The following is a 13,442-nucleotide window of genomic DNA, read 5'->3' on the forward strand; positions in this document are numbered from 1 at the left end:
GAGAGATAAGCAGGGGTAGATTATTCAGGACCTTGTAGGCCACTGTAAGGAGTATGGATTTAATTTTTTCAATGGGAGTCTATTGAAGGGTTTTTAGCAGATGTTTCATGATTTTTTAAAAGTTTTATTTGGCTTTTAAATAGATCATAAATATAGGGTGACTGGAATAGAAGCTAGGAGGAGACCAATTGGAAGGTTTATATATTAGTCCTGGAAGGAAAGTGATGATTACTTATAGTAGGATTGTTAATGATGATTTTGAAAATTGGATGAATGTAAGTGAAAATAAAATCAATAATACTGGTCATTATAGGGTATAAAGAAAAGGGTAGTATTGTGGATGTGGATGACATTCAGCACCCCCCCCTCCTCAATTTTTTTTATTTGTACTGTGGATATAATTACTGAGATGTGAAAATCTGGGAGAACTTAAAGACAAGACTTTGAGAGGCCTGTGGGACTTAAATGGCACTGGCAAATTGGGAGTATGAACTTGTAGTTCAGAACAGTTTTCATTAATTTAAGAGTTGTGAGTGTAAAGATGGTATTTAAAAACCACAGGAGTCACCTGAGGAGAGCATACAGGAAAAGAGTAGAGGTGAGTCTAAGATAGAGCTCTGCATGGGTTGGTTTTGCTGTGTAAGAAAACATCCCTCAAAACTTAGTGGCTTAAAACAATAGCCAGCCAGGCATGGTGGCTCATGCCTGTAATCCCAGCACTTTTGGGAGGCCGAGGCGGGAGGATCACCTGAGCCCAGGAGTTCAAGACCAGTCTGGGCAACATAGCGAGACTCCATCTCTGCGCAGAAGAAAATTAGCTGGTCGTGGTGGCATGCTTCTATAGTCCCAGCTACCAGGGAGGCTGAGGTGGAAGGATCACTTGAGCCCAGGAGGTCGAGGCTGCAGTGAGCTCTGATTGAGCAGTTGCACTCCAGCGTGAGTGACAAAGCAAGACTTTGTTTTATAAAAAAAGAAAAAATGAAACAACAGCCATTTATTATTTCTCACAGTTCTCTGGTTAGCTAGGTAGTTTTTTGTGTGTGTGTGTGTGTTTTATTTTTTTTTTAGTTTTACTTTTTTTTTTTTTTTTAATTGATCATTCTTGGGTGTTTCTTGCAGAGGGGGATTTGGCAGGGTCATAGGACAATAGTGGAGGGAAGGTCAGCAGATAAACAAGTGAACAAAGGTCTCTGGTTTTCCTAGGCAGAGGATCCTGCAGCTTTCCGCAGTGTTTGTGTCCCTGGGTACTTGAGATTAGGGAGTGGTGATGACTCTTAACGAGCATGCTAGCTAGGTAGTTTTGTTGATCTGTATTGACTTGGCTGAAACTGGATGGTCTAGGTTAGCCTTGTTCCCACATTCTGTGATTGCCATGCCGATTGATCTTGTGGGGTGAGCGGGAATCTCATATATGTCTTGCAGTTGGCTTCATGTCAGTTGGAGCATCAGACACTTCTCTTTCATCCAGCAGGCTAACCTTGGTTCCTTGTTTTGTTGGTGATTAGAGTTCCCAGCAAGAGAAGGCAAGCTCAAAGGCTTTTCTAGCTTCCACTTATGTCATGTCTATTAATATCTCATTGGCCAAAGCAAGTTACATGGCAAGGCCCAGATTTAAGGTGTAGAAATAGATTACACCTTTTGATGAGAGGAATAGCAAAGTCACATTGCAAATTCTTGTACATATAATGATGGGAGGAATTTGTGGCCATTTCGTAATCCATTACAGGCCTTGAGGAAGACTAATGTTGAAAGGTTGGACAGCAGAGAAGGAATCTGCCAAAGAGATTAGGCAGGGCCTGAGAGGAAAACCAGAGGTTTTTGGGTTTTGGACACAAAAAATGTTAATGCTTACAAGGTACATTTTAAGTTATTGAGTGGTCTTTAAAAATGCTTTATGAATTTTTGTGTATTTTCTATTTCTGAATCATTTCAGGTATTTATGCAAGCTCTCGGATCAGGAGTTACGACAGAGTGCAGCTCGTAACATGGCTGACTTAATGTGGAGCACAGTCAAAGAACCATTGGATACAACATTATGCTTTGATAAAGAAAGCCTAGATCTTGCATTTAAGTACTTTATGTCACCTACTTTGACTATGAGGTTGGCTGGATTGAGTCAGATAACAGTAAGCTGTATTTGTTTTATTTTTGGTCATCGTTTATTTGTTTTCTGGTCTATCATCATAATACTACCCACTATTTATGGAGCACTTCATACTAGGCATTGTGCTAAGTATTTTATGTGGATTACTTTATATGGTCTTCACAAATAATTTCTGTGTTTCTCTTATTTTAAATAAGTCTGAAGCTTAGATTTATATGGATTTATACTGTGGGTCCATTTGATTTCCGGGTCCAACTCTTTCATCATTTTGTTTCTGTCTTTTTAAACTATTTAGGTTTTTATGTTTATAGATGTTTTGAGAAAGAGGAATAATTGGAGGGCTTTATAAGCAGTTAATTAATTTTCCAGGCAGAAACCATAGATTATTGGGCCGTAGGCCAAATTTTACTAAATGTTTGTTTTGAATAGTCTTAAATACTGTTTTTAAATAGGACAAAGTAACATGAAAATCTGTATTCTTGGCTTCTCTTGGTGAGGGGGTTGGAAGAAGGCCTGGTATTCCTGGGTCTGTATTCTTGCATAACAACAGTCTGTTAGAACTAAGTCATTAACTTTATCCCTCAGAATGAATATGCTTTCTCCGGTTTGTTACAGTCCCCATTTGCTTTACTCCTTTACATTTCTGGGTTTTTGTTTTGTTTTGTTTTGGTTTTTGGTTTTTCTTGGAGATGGAGTCCCATTCTGTTGCGCAATGGCATGATCTCGGCTTACTGCAACCTCCACCTCCTGGGTTCAAGCGATTCTCTTGCCTCAGCCTCCTGAGTAGCTGGGACTACAGGTGTGCGCCACAACGCCCAGCTAATTTTTTGTATTTTTAGTAGAGATGGGTTTTCACCATGTTGGCCAGGCTGGTCTGGAATTCCTGACCTCAGGTGATCCACCCGCCTCATCCTCCCAAAGTGTTGGGATTACAGGCGTGAGCCACCCCACCCGGCCACATTACTGTTTTTGTTTTGTTTTGTTTTGGTAGTGTAGTCACACTGAAAATGTGAAATAGGTGGAGTTTACTTGTGTACCGGGTTTCATAAATATAAAAGATACTTGTTGATATTGTCCCAGATAAATTAAATCTTGAGTGGATTTATCTGTGGAGTCTTTCCTGAAACTTTGTCTATAATGACATATTACTTGCTCTCTTGCATTAAACTGCTGTGTTTTTTCACTTACTCAGCTTTATTTTCTCCAGTGCACTTAGTGTAATAAAGAATACTATTTGTGGATTGAATTTAGTGTTTTGTTGGTTTTTTTTTTTCGTTTTTTTGAGATGGACTGTCACTCTGTCGCCCAGGCTGGAGTGCAGTGGCGCGATCTTGGCTCACTGCAACCTCTGCCTCCTGGGTTCAAGTGATTTTTGTGCCTCAGCCTCCTGAGTAGCTCGCGTTTTAGGCGCATGCCACCATACCCAGCTAATTTTGTATTTTTAATAGAGATGGAGATTTACTGTGTTGGTAAGGCTGGTCTCAGAACTCCTGACCTCAGGTGATCCACCTGCCTCGGCCTCCTAAAGTGCTGGGATTACAGGTGTGAGCCACTGCGCCTGGCCATTATTTAGTATTTTAATATAACAGAAATAGTTTTAGTAATTGGGAAGTGTGTGTCTCTGATTATGTCTTAGATTTTATAATATTAATCTAGTTATTGTGATCTACATATGTCAATCAGTTTACCATGTTTCTTAGTATTTGCTGACATATGCAAGAATAATTTTGGAAATAAAAACCCTTAATTTCTTGTCTTTAATCATAGAATCAACTCCATACCTTCAATGATGTGTGCAATAATGAATCATTAGTATCGGACACAGAAACGTAAGTAGGAGCAGTAATTTATATATAAGTATACCATTTTAATGTACAGTTGTTTATATGGTAAATTCTAATTTTTAGATTTAAAATTTTTACTAGAAATTCTTTGCCCTTTTTGTACAATTTTGTACATTTTGTACAATTCTTCATCACGCTTTCAGAACATTATGCTGTCTGTAACATAACTCACTCTCCCTCTTTTTTTTGAGACAGGGTCTTGCTCTGTTGCCCAGGGAGGAGTACAGTGGTGGGACCATGGCTCACTACAGCCTCAAGTTCCCAGGGTCAGGTGATCCTCCCACCTCAGCCTCCCGGATAGCTGGGACCATAGGCGCATGCCAGCATGCCTGGCTAATTTTTGTGATATTTGCAGAGGCAGAGTTTTGCCATGTTGCTCAGTCTAGTCTTGTAGACTCAAGCCATCCACTTGCCTCAGGCTCCCAAAGTGTTGGGATTACAGGCGTGAGCCAGTGTGTCTGGCCACATTTCTCTCTTTTAAAAGCTTATGCGAACATATAGTACTATTTGTCACAGTATGAAAGCATACTGTTTATACTGGAGAATTTAGTCTTGAAAAATATGGTACTGATAGTTTTCAGAAAGTACACTGTCTTAGTCCAGGCTGCTGTAACAAAGTACCGTAGATTGGATGACTTATAAACAAGAGAAATTTATTTCCCATAGTTCTGGAGGCTGGAAGTCCGAGATCAGGTTGTTGGCAGCATCGTCAAGTTCTGGTGGGGTCCTTCTTCTGGACTGTAGATGGCCATTTTCTTTTATTTTCGCATGGTGGAAAGAGGTAGAGAGGTCTCTGGGGTCCCTTTTATTAGGCCACTAATCCCATTCATGAAGGCTCCACCTTCATGACCTAATTATCTCCCAAAGGCCCCATTTCCAATAACATCACATTGGGAGTTAAAAAAGTAGTTTTTATAGCTTAAACTTCTTTGGTTCTGAGAAATATATGTATTCCATTTAATTGTTCATCTAGTATAGAAATCAGTTTTAAAAATCTCAAACAGTAGGATAGAATATCTTCTGGAACAGAGTTGGATTGGTTTGTTAGAAAATTCTTGATTATACGTGTGAGTCATACTTTAGTGTAACTTGATCTTACTACTGCTCTAAGGCGCTAATCCCAGTTGAACCTAGGTCTTCATGAATTTGGAAACCAGAGACTGTCTCTTGACTCTTTTTTCCCTTCAGGCTAAAGAGTTCTTATTCTCCCAGTTGTTCTTTATATGGTATGGTTTTTGGATTTATCACTATATGAGTTATTCATCTCTGGCAATATTCTTTGTCAGTGATCCCCTTAAAGTGTGTTGCCTAGAATTTTTCATTGCTTTATAAATTCTGGATTATATTAGAAGTGTTGTTTCACACTGTCAAGACATTATGTAGACGACATCCAGTGTATTTATAAAGCTACAGCTCTGTGCCAGGCACAGTGGCTCACGCCTGTATCCCAGCACTTTGGGAGGCTGAGGCGGGCAGATCACTTGAGGCCAGGAGTTCAAGGCCAGCCTGGCCAACATGGTGAAATTCCATCTCTACTGTAAATACAAAAATTAGATGTGGTGGCGCATGCCTGTGATTCCAGCTATTTGGGTAGCTGAGGCACGAGAATCACTTAAACCCGGAGACAGAGATTGCAGTGACCCGAGATCGTGCCATTTTCACTCCAACCTGGGCGACAGAGCGAGAGTATGTCTCAGAAAAAAACCAAAACAAACAAAATAAACCTACAGCTCTGGATTTTCATTTTCATCCTGTGTCCCCTCACCCCTCCACCTCCGCGAGACCGCTTAAAGAGAACCTTATGTAATTGCTAATGTGATATTCATACTCCCTCATCCCCTGTGAAAAGGACAAAAATTGGGAATGTTCACTGCAGTAATAGCACATTCAGGCTAGGTGTTGTGTGAAAACAGTGAATGGGGGAATAAGAAGGAATTCCAATAACAAATGCAAGGAATATACATCCTAAAGACATGTTTAAGAGAATAGGGAGGAGAACAAAAGTATTGAGGACTGGTGGTAAAGAGTTCAAGATGGCAAGGGAGAGTATGTGTACAGTGTGAGAAAATTGGAGTAAACAGAAAAAGCATGTGATAAATATTGTTGGCGGCTGTGAATTGGGTATTTTTAAGCAGTTTTATTAACATATAAATACATATAAAATTCACTTTTTAAAATATACAAGTCAATGAATTTTATAATAGTAAATTCATAGAGTTGTGCAGCTGTCACCACAGTCCAATTCTAGAACATTTCCATCACTTAAAAAAGATGTCTTTTGCCCATTTGTAGCCAGTACCTATTATTTCCAGCCTCACTAATCTGCTTTCTGTCTCTGTAGATTTACCCATTTTGAGATATTTCATTTAAAAGGAATCAAATGATAGTAGTATTTTTCTTCTGGCTTCTTTTCATTTAGTATACTCTTGTTTGTTTGTTTGAGGTTCATTGAGATTGTAGTTTGTCTCTGTACTTTATTCCTTTTTTTTGCTTAATAGTATCACATTGTATAGATATACCACACTTGATCAAGTACCAGTTGATGGATATTTGGATTGTTTCTACTTTTTTTTTTTTTTGAGACAGAGTCTTGCTCTGTCACCCAGGCTGGAGTGCAGTGGCACGATCTTGGCTCACTGCAAGCTCCGCCTCCCAGATTCACGCCATTCTCCTGCCTCAGCCTCCCGAGTAGCTGGGACTACAGGCACCCGCCACCACTTCCGGCTAATTTTTTGTATTTTTAGTAGAGACGGGGTTTCACTGTGTTAGCCAGGATGGACTCGATCTCCTGACCTCGTGATCCGCCTGCCTTGGCCTCCCAAAGTGCTGGGATTACAGGCGTGAGCCACCGCGCCCCGCCTGTTTCTACTTTTTGATTAATATAAATAATGCCATTATAAACATTTATGTAAAGTCCTTTTGTGATCATATGTTTTCATTTTTCATGGTAGATACTTAGGATTAGAATTGTTGCTTATATGATTAGTTTACCTTTAACTTTCATTGGAGCTGTCAAACTGTTTTCCAGTATACCTGCATTATTTTACATCCCCACTAGCATTGTAGGAGGTTTCCAGTTTCTCCCCATTCTTGCCAGCAGTTGTTATTATCTAGATTTATTATCGCCATTTAGGGGGTGTAAAGTAGCATTTCATCATGGTTTTAATTTGCATTTCCCTAATTATTAATGATGTAGAGCAGCTTTTTATGTGGTTATTTGCCATAATGTTTCTTCATTCACAATATTGCCCAGTTTTTAATTGGATTCTTGGTTGTGTTTTATGGCTTAATGTGGTCTGTACTACAGACTGTTCTGTGTGTGCCTAAGAAGACTGTACATTCTGCTGTTGTCGTATGGGGTGTTCTGTGGGGTGTTCTATAGATGTCTATTAGGTCAAATTGGTTTGTAGTGTTGTTGTCTGTTTCCTATATTCTTGTTGCATTTTCTGCCTAGTTCTTCTCTATTGTTGAAAGTAGGAGACCGAGTGCAGTGGCTCATGCCTGTAATCCCAGCACTTTGGGAGGCCGAAGCTGGTGGATCACCTGAGGTCAGGAGTTCAAGACCAGCCTGGGCAACATGGCGAAACCCCATCTCTACTAAAAATAGAAAAATTAGCTGGGCCTGGTGGTGAATCACTTGAACCTGAGAGGTGGAGTTTGCAGTGAGCCGAAGTTGCGCCACTGCACTTTGGCCTGGGCAACAGAGCAAGTAGTCTCTCAAAAAAAAAAAAAAAGTATTGAAGTCTCCAAATACATTTGATCCTGAGTGTTTGCAGATTTGGTCATCTCTGTATGAGCTCTGAAGCAAGAAGAGAGTGCCACCTTGTTTGACTTTGGCTGGGAATGTGCATATTGGAAAATTCTAATCTTTCACTGCTATGTGCATGTCTGTGAGTGCCTATGAAAATGCCACAAGTATTGATTTTGGAGTTACAAATAAATTGCAGCAAATGGATGAGTTAACAAATATAGAAACCATGGAAGAGAAGAAAAAATATTTTTCTTCACAAATATGGAATATGGAGATGGAGGTGCTGAGGGGCAGTGTGGTGGAGTGTAAGAAGTCCTGGCGCCACTTGGATGCGGTTTGAATCCCAACCCTAACACTTGTTTAGGCATAAGGGTTGGCCTCAGGCAAGGCATCTAAACACTTCTGAACCTCATTTTCTCTTTTTTTTTTTTTTTTTTCCTCTGAGATGGAGTCTCGCTCTGTTACCCAGGCTGAAGTGCAATGGCACGATCTCGGCTCACTGCAACCTCTGTCTCCTGGCTTCAAGCAATTGTGCTGCCTCAGCCTCCTGAGTAACTGGGATTATAGGCGCCTGCCACCACGCCTGGCTAATTTTTGTATTTTTCATTAGAGACAGGGTTTCACCATGTTGGTCGGGCTGGTCTTAAGCTCCTGACCTCGAGCAGTCCACCCGTCTTGGCCTCCCAAAGTGCTGGGATTACAGGTGTTAGCCACCGTACTTGGCCACGCCGTTTTCTCTTTTGTAAAATAGAGAAAATAGAGTCAACCAGTATGAGAGGTTTTTCAGATTCAAGATCTGTGTATGATATCTATGTTATGTACATATTTCCTGTAGGGCCAAGGGTTCAGTATTAGCTAATTCAGTGTTTGCAGTGACTCTGTAGAATATAACTAATGCGAGTAACAAGAATCAACTGTATTGTTGAATTGTCTGTTTCTCCTTTTAATTCTGTCATCAGTTTTTGCTTCATGTATTTCAGGAATTCTTTTGTTAGGTCCATATGTACTCCTGGTAACTTGATCCTTTTTTTCGTTTTAAATGTCCTTTGTCTCTTTCAGACATTTTTTGGCTTAGTCTATTTTATTTGATATTGGTATAACCACTGAACCTTTCTTAAGCTTATTGTTGGCATGGCTTATCTTTTTCCATTCTTTTATTTTCAGTCTGCTTGTTTTGAAGCTGAAGTATGTCTTGGGGGTAGCATATAGTTGGATCTTTAAAAAAAAAAACTAGTCATATAATCTCTGCCTTGATTAGAGTTCTTAATTCACTAATAATTTTATATAGCTTGTTTTACATCTCATTTTGCTGTTGGTTTTCTGTGTATCTCATATCTTGTTTCTCTATTTCTCCTTTACTTTCTATTTTTATAGTATATATATAGATTCTAGTGTGTCATTTTAATTGCATTGATTTAAAAATATCTTAATTTTCTTAGCGATTTTATGGGTTAAATATGCATTTAACTTCTTGACATTCATACTGATTTAACTCTAATAAAATAAGATAAAAGACATGGCTCCTACATAGCTCCATTACTGTTTGGGATAAGAAGTTAGCTATTAATCTTATTCTGGTTCCCTTGTGTATGCTTAGTTGTTTTTCTCTTACTCCTTTAAATCATTTGACTACAATATGTGTAGATGTGGATTTCTTTGTGTTTATCCTGGAGTTTGTTCTACTTCTTGGATGTGTAGATGAATGTGTTTCATCAACTTTGGGAAGTTTGGGGTATTGAAATATTTTTTCTGGCACCTCTTCCCACTTTCACCCCCATTGCATGTATGTTTTCAGACCTCCGAATAGTGGTTATTAATGGTACTGTCCAATTTTATAGTTGCATCATTATTATGAAAGTCCCTGGGTCTCCCCTTTAAATTTTTGAGACAGTGTCTTGCTCTGTTACCCAAGCTGGAGTGCAGCAACAGCACGATTATGCCTTACTACAGCTCTGACCTGGACTCAAATGATCCTCCCACCTCAACCTCCTTAGTAAGTGAGACCACAGGCATGAGCCACCATGCCTGGCGGAAACAGGCTTTCATTACGTTGCCCAGCCTGGCCTGGAACTCCTAGGCTCAAGCAGTCCCCTCGACCTCAGTCTCCCAAAGTGCTAGGATTACAGGTGTGAACCACAGCACCAGCCTGGGTCTTCTATTAATGTCCTTTAATAGACTTAAATAATAGTGGAATTTTTTTTAGAAATTAATTTTGTTTCTTGAACTATTATGTAAATCAGAGGGTTGAATCTTATGTATCATAACTTCAGTAGGGCTACTCAGAAATAGGTAAAATATACCTAGTTTTATTTTTAATGTTTTACCCTTTGAGGTCCATATGTGTAAGTCCTAGTGGTTTTTTTTTAATAAATAAAAATTGTTAGCATAAAATTCTATTATAGAATGTAAATTCTTCATTGGATATGCAATAAGAAAGTAAATTACTTAATCTTTCCAGTTTATCTGTATATAATATAGTTGAAAAAATTGGGGACCTTTTATTATACAATTTATTTTGAAACTTATTTTCTTCCACCCATTTTATAATATAGTCATATGGTACTTAATGACAGGGATACATTCTGAGAAATGCATCATGAGGTGACTTCACTGTACAAAGTTACACAAACCTAGGTGGTATAACCTGTTGCTGCTTGACTCCAAGCCTGTACAGCATCTTACTGTACTTAATTCTGTGGGCATTTGTAACACTTTGTAAGTATTTGTGTATCTAAACTGTAGAAAAAATAATGTAAAAAACCTGCAAAAAAGATAAAATAGGGTATTGCCTGTATAGGACGCTTACCAAGAATGGAGCTTGCAGGACTGGAAGTTGCTCTGGGTGAGTTGGTGAGTGAGCGCTGAGAAGATGTGAAGGCCTAGGATGTGACTCTACACTACTGTAGACTTTGTAAGCACTGTACACTTAGGCTATACAAATTATTTAAAAATTTTTTTCTTCACTATTAAATTAACCTTAGCTTACTCTAACTTTTTATTTACTTTTATAAACTTAAAATTTTTTAACGTTTTGACTCTTATAATAACATTTAAAACACAAACACGTTGTATGGCTGTACAAAAGTATTTTTTCTTTATATCCTTATTCTGTGAGCTTTTTTCTTTCTTTTTTTTTTTTTTTTACTTTTTAATAATACACATGGAGCTGTCATCTCCCATGCTGACTGTGCCTTTTTTTAAAAAACTAGAAAGAGTATCCTTTAAAGATGAAAAGTATAATAAATACATAAACCAGCAACAGTCATTTATTAAGTATTATATACTGTATGTACGTGCTATACTTTTATATGACTGGCAGTGCAGTAGATTTGTTTACATCAGCATCACCACAAACTTGTGAGTAATGCATTGCTCTATGACATGGTCGCCACAGTGACATTAGGTGATAGGAATTGTTCAGGTCAATTTTAATCTTATGGGACCACTGTTGTATATTTGGTCCATCCTTTGGTCTGCCATTGACCAAATCATTATTATGCAGTACATGACTGTTACTTCACTTTTCATCTATTGAATCTTCAATAGTATCAGCCAGGAGACTTACAGTTTGGCTTGGGGATAATTCTTTTGTTGTTCATCCTTTTGACAACCTATTTTCCTGATATTATCTCATTATAAAGGGCATACTGGGAAACCTTTCCTGAGTGCTTCAATACATACTGTGGAAATTAAAAAGTGGGAAGGCAAAGACCTCGAGTAGGATAATACATCACTAAATCAGTGTTACACTTGTGTACTTGGTGTTAATCGTTACCTTTTCAGTTATTCGTTGCTTGTTTATAAACTCAGGGAATTTGAATTTATAAATTCAGCATCATATTTCATTCTAGTTATGCTTTGTAGTATTCTATAAAACTGATTGTATCTAATTCTTTATAATTCCTATAGGAACAAATTTAGGTTTTCAATTGACTCTACCTTTTAGACATGAGAAAAGATGACAATTTTTTTTAATGTACTATTTTCATTGCTTGACTTTAGGTCCATTGCAAAAGAACTTGCAGACTGGCTTATTAGCAACAATGTGGTGGAGCATATATTTGGACCAAATTTACATATTGAGGTTTGTGGATGATTACATAACTTCTCTGTTCTATAGATAGAGAAGAATATTTTTAAAAATTGATATTAAGTTTTTCTTTTCCAGATTATCAAACAGTGCCAAGTGATTTTGAATTTTTTGGCAGCAGAAGGGCGACTGAGTACTCAACATATTGACTGTATTTGGGCTGCAGCACAGGTAATATTAACAGCTCACATTTATTGAGTGCTTTGCTTATCATATGTTCTAAGTGCTTCTCTATGAGGTAAATTCTATTATCCTGTTTTATAGCTAAGGAGACCAAGACATGGACAAGCTGGGACTGAAATCTGGCTTCCGAGTCCATGTCTTACTATGTTACTGGTAGAATGGAAGGAAATCAGAGTCAGTCAGTTGGAGCTTCTTCATGAAACCATCCTGGTTTAATAAAGAGACATTTTCCTGTTATTCTCATTTATACAGTCTACCCTTCTATCCTGAATTATTGTATTGGTATGTTTCTTGTCTGATGTACTGTTTTTTTTTTTTTAAATAGGCATATATCCACATGATTCAAAATTCCAAAAGTAAATATAAAAAATATATTACATGTTTTTCCTTTCTGCCCCATCTCTCAGACATGCAGTTATTATCTTCTCAGGTATATCAGATTTTTTTGTATAAATAGCGAACTGTATACATTTTTCTTCCTCTTTCTTTTTCACAAATGTAGCATACCAACCAGATGTGGCTTTGGCTTTTTTTTTTTTCTTTCTTAATTTGTTCTGGAGATTTCTCATCAATATATGAAGTGCTTTTTATCTTCTTGTAAAACTGTATAGTGTTTAATTATTTTTTCCCTCAGTCTTTTTTTTTTTTTTTTTTGAGATGGAATCTTGCTTTGTAGCCCAGGCTGGAATGCCATGGCGCAGTCTTGGCTTACTGCAACCTCCGCCTCCCCGGTTCAAGTGATTCTCCTGCCTCACCCTCCTGAATAGCTAGGACTATAGGTATGCACCGCCACGCCCAGCTAATTTTTGTATTTTTAGTAGAGATAGGGTTTCACCATGTTGGTCAGGCTGGTCTCGAACTCCTGACCTCATGATCCGCCCACCTCGGCCTCCCAGTGTGCTGGGATTACAGGCATGAGCCACCACTCCTGGCCCCCCGAGTCTTTTCTGTTACAAACAATGCTGTAATAAGTAACTTCTAACACATTCATTTCATCCTTGTGTGAAACTTTTGTGTAGCTATGATAAATTCTTACTTACAAGTAGAATTAGAATTACTAGGTTAAAGAATATGTGTGGTTTACTTGTGGTAGATACTGGTACGGCAGTTTCACTTTCCCCTTAATTTTGTCAGCACATTAAATTACATGATCTTTGCCAACCTGATGGGTGAAAAGTGATATCATTGGTATTTTAAATTTGCGTTTATCATGAGTGAGTTTGCAAATCTTGTGTTTAAGAGCCATTTTGTTGCTTTTTCTGGAATTGTTCATATTTTTTGCTATTTATCAATTGTTTTTCTTATTTTTTTTATTTGTAGGAGTTCTTTATGTGTCACTGAAGTTGATCTTTTGTTTGTGATTACAACTTATTACTGTATCCTGGTTTGATGCCTTTTTGCTTTGCTTAAGGTGGTTTTTACTGTTCAGTTTCATATTTGTGGTTGTAGTTTTTATGGTCTGTAGATTTT

At 38.0% G+C, this 13,442-nt stretch overlaps 1 protein-coding gene across 7 annotated transcripts in view; it reads left to right on the plus strand.

The window, feature by feature from the left end:
* The window catches only part of USP34 (ubiquitin specific peptidase 34), a 283,157-nt gene that overhangs the window by 88,510 nt on the left and 181,205 nt on the right, over positions 1–13,442 (plus strand). For all 7 annotated transcript variants that reach the window (XR_010149508.1, XR_010149509.1, XM_016948585.4 and 4 more), the window contains 4 exons: positions 1,934–2,126; positions 3,872–3,933; positions 11,702–11,783; positions 11,868–11,960. Coding sequence is in view for 5 of the 7 variants with exons in the window: in XM_016948585.4 (XP_016804074.1) it covers positions 1,934–2,126; positions 3,872–3,933; positions 11,702–11,783; positions 11,868–11,960 (430 nt within the window). In the remaining 2 variants the exon portion in view is untranslated. The remainder of the gene's footprint in view (positions 1–1,933; positions 2,127–3,871; positions 3,934–11,701; positions 11,784–11,867; positions 11,961–13,442) is intronic.

This window comes from Pan troglodytes, chromosome 12 (genome assembly GCF_028858775.2).
Source record: "Pan troglodytes isolate AG18354 chromosome 12, NHGRI_mPanTro3-v2.0_pri, whole genome shotgun sequence".
Taxonomy (NCBI): Eukaryota; Metazoa; Chordata; class Mammalia; order Primates; family Hominidae; genus Pan; species Pan troglodytes.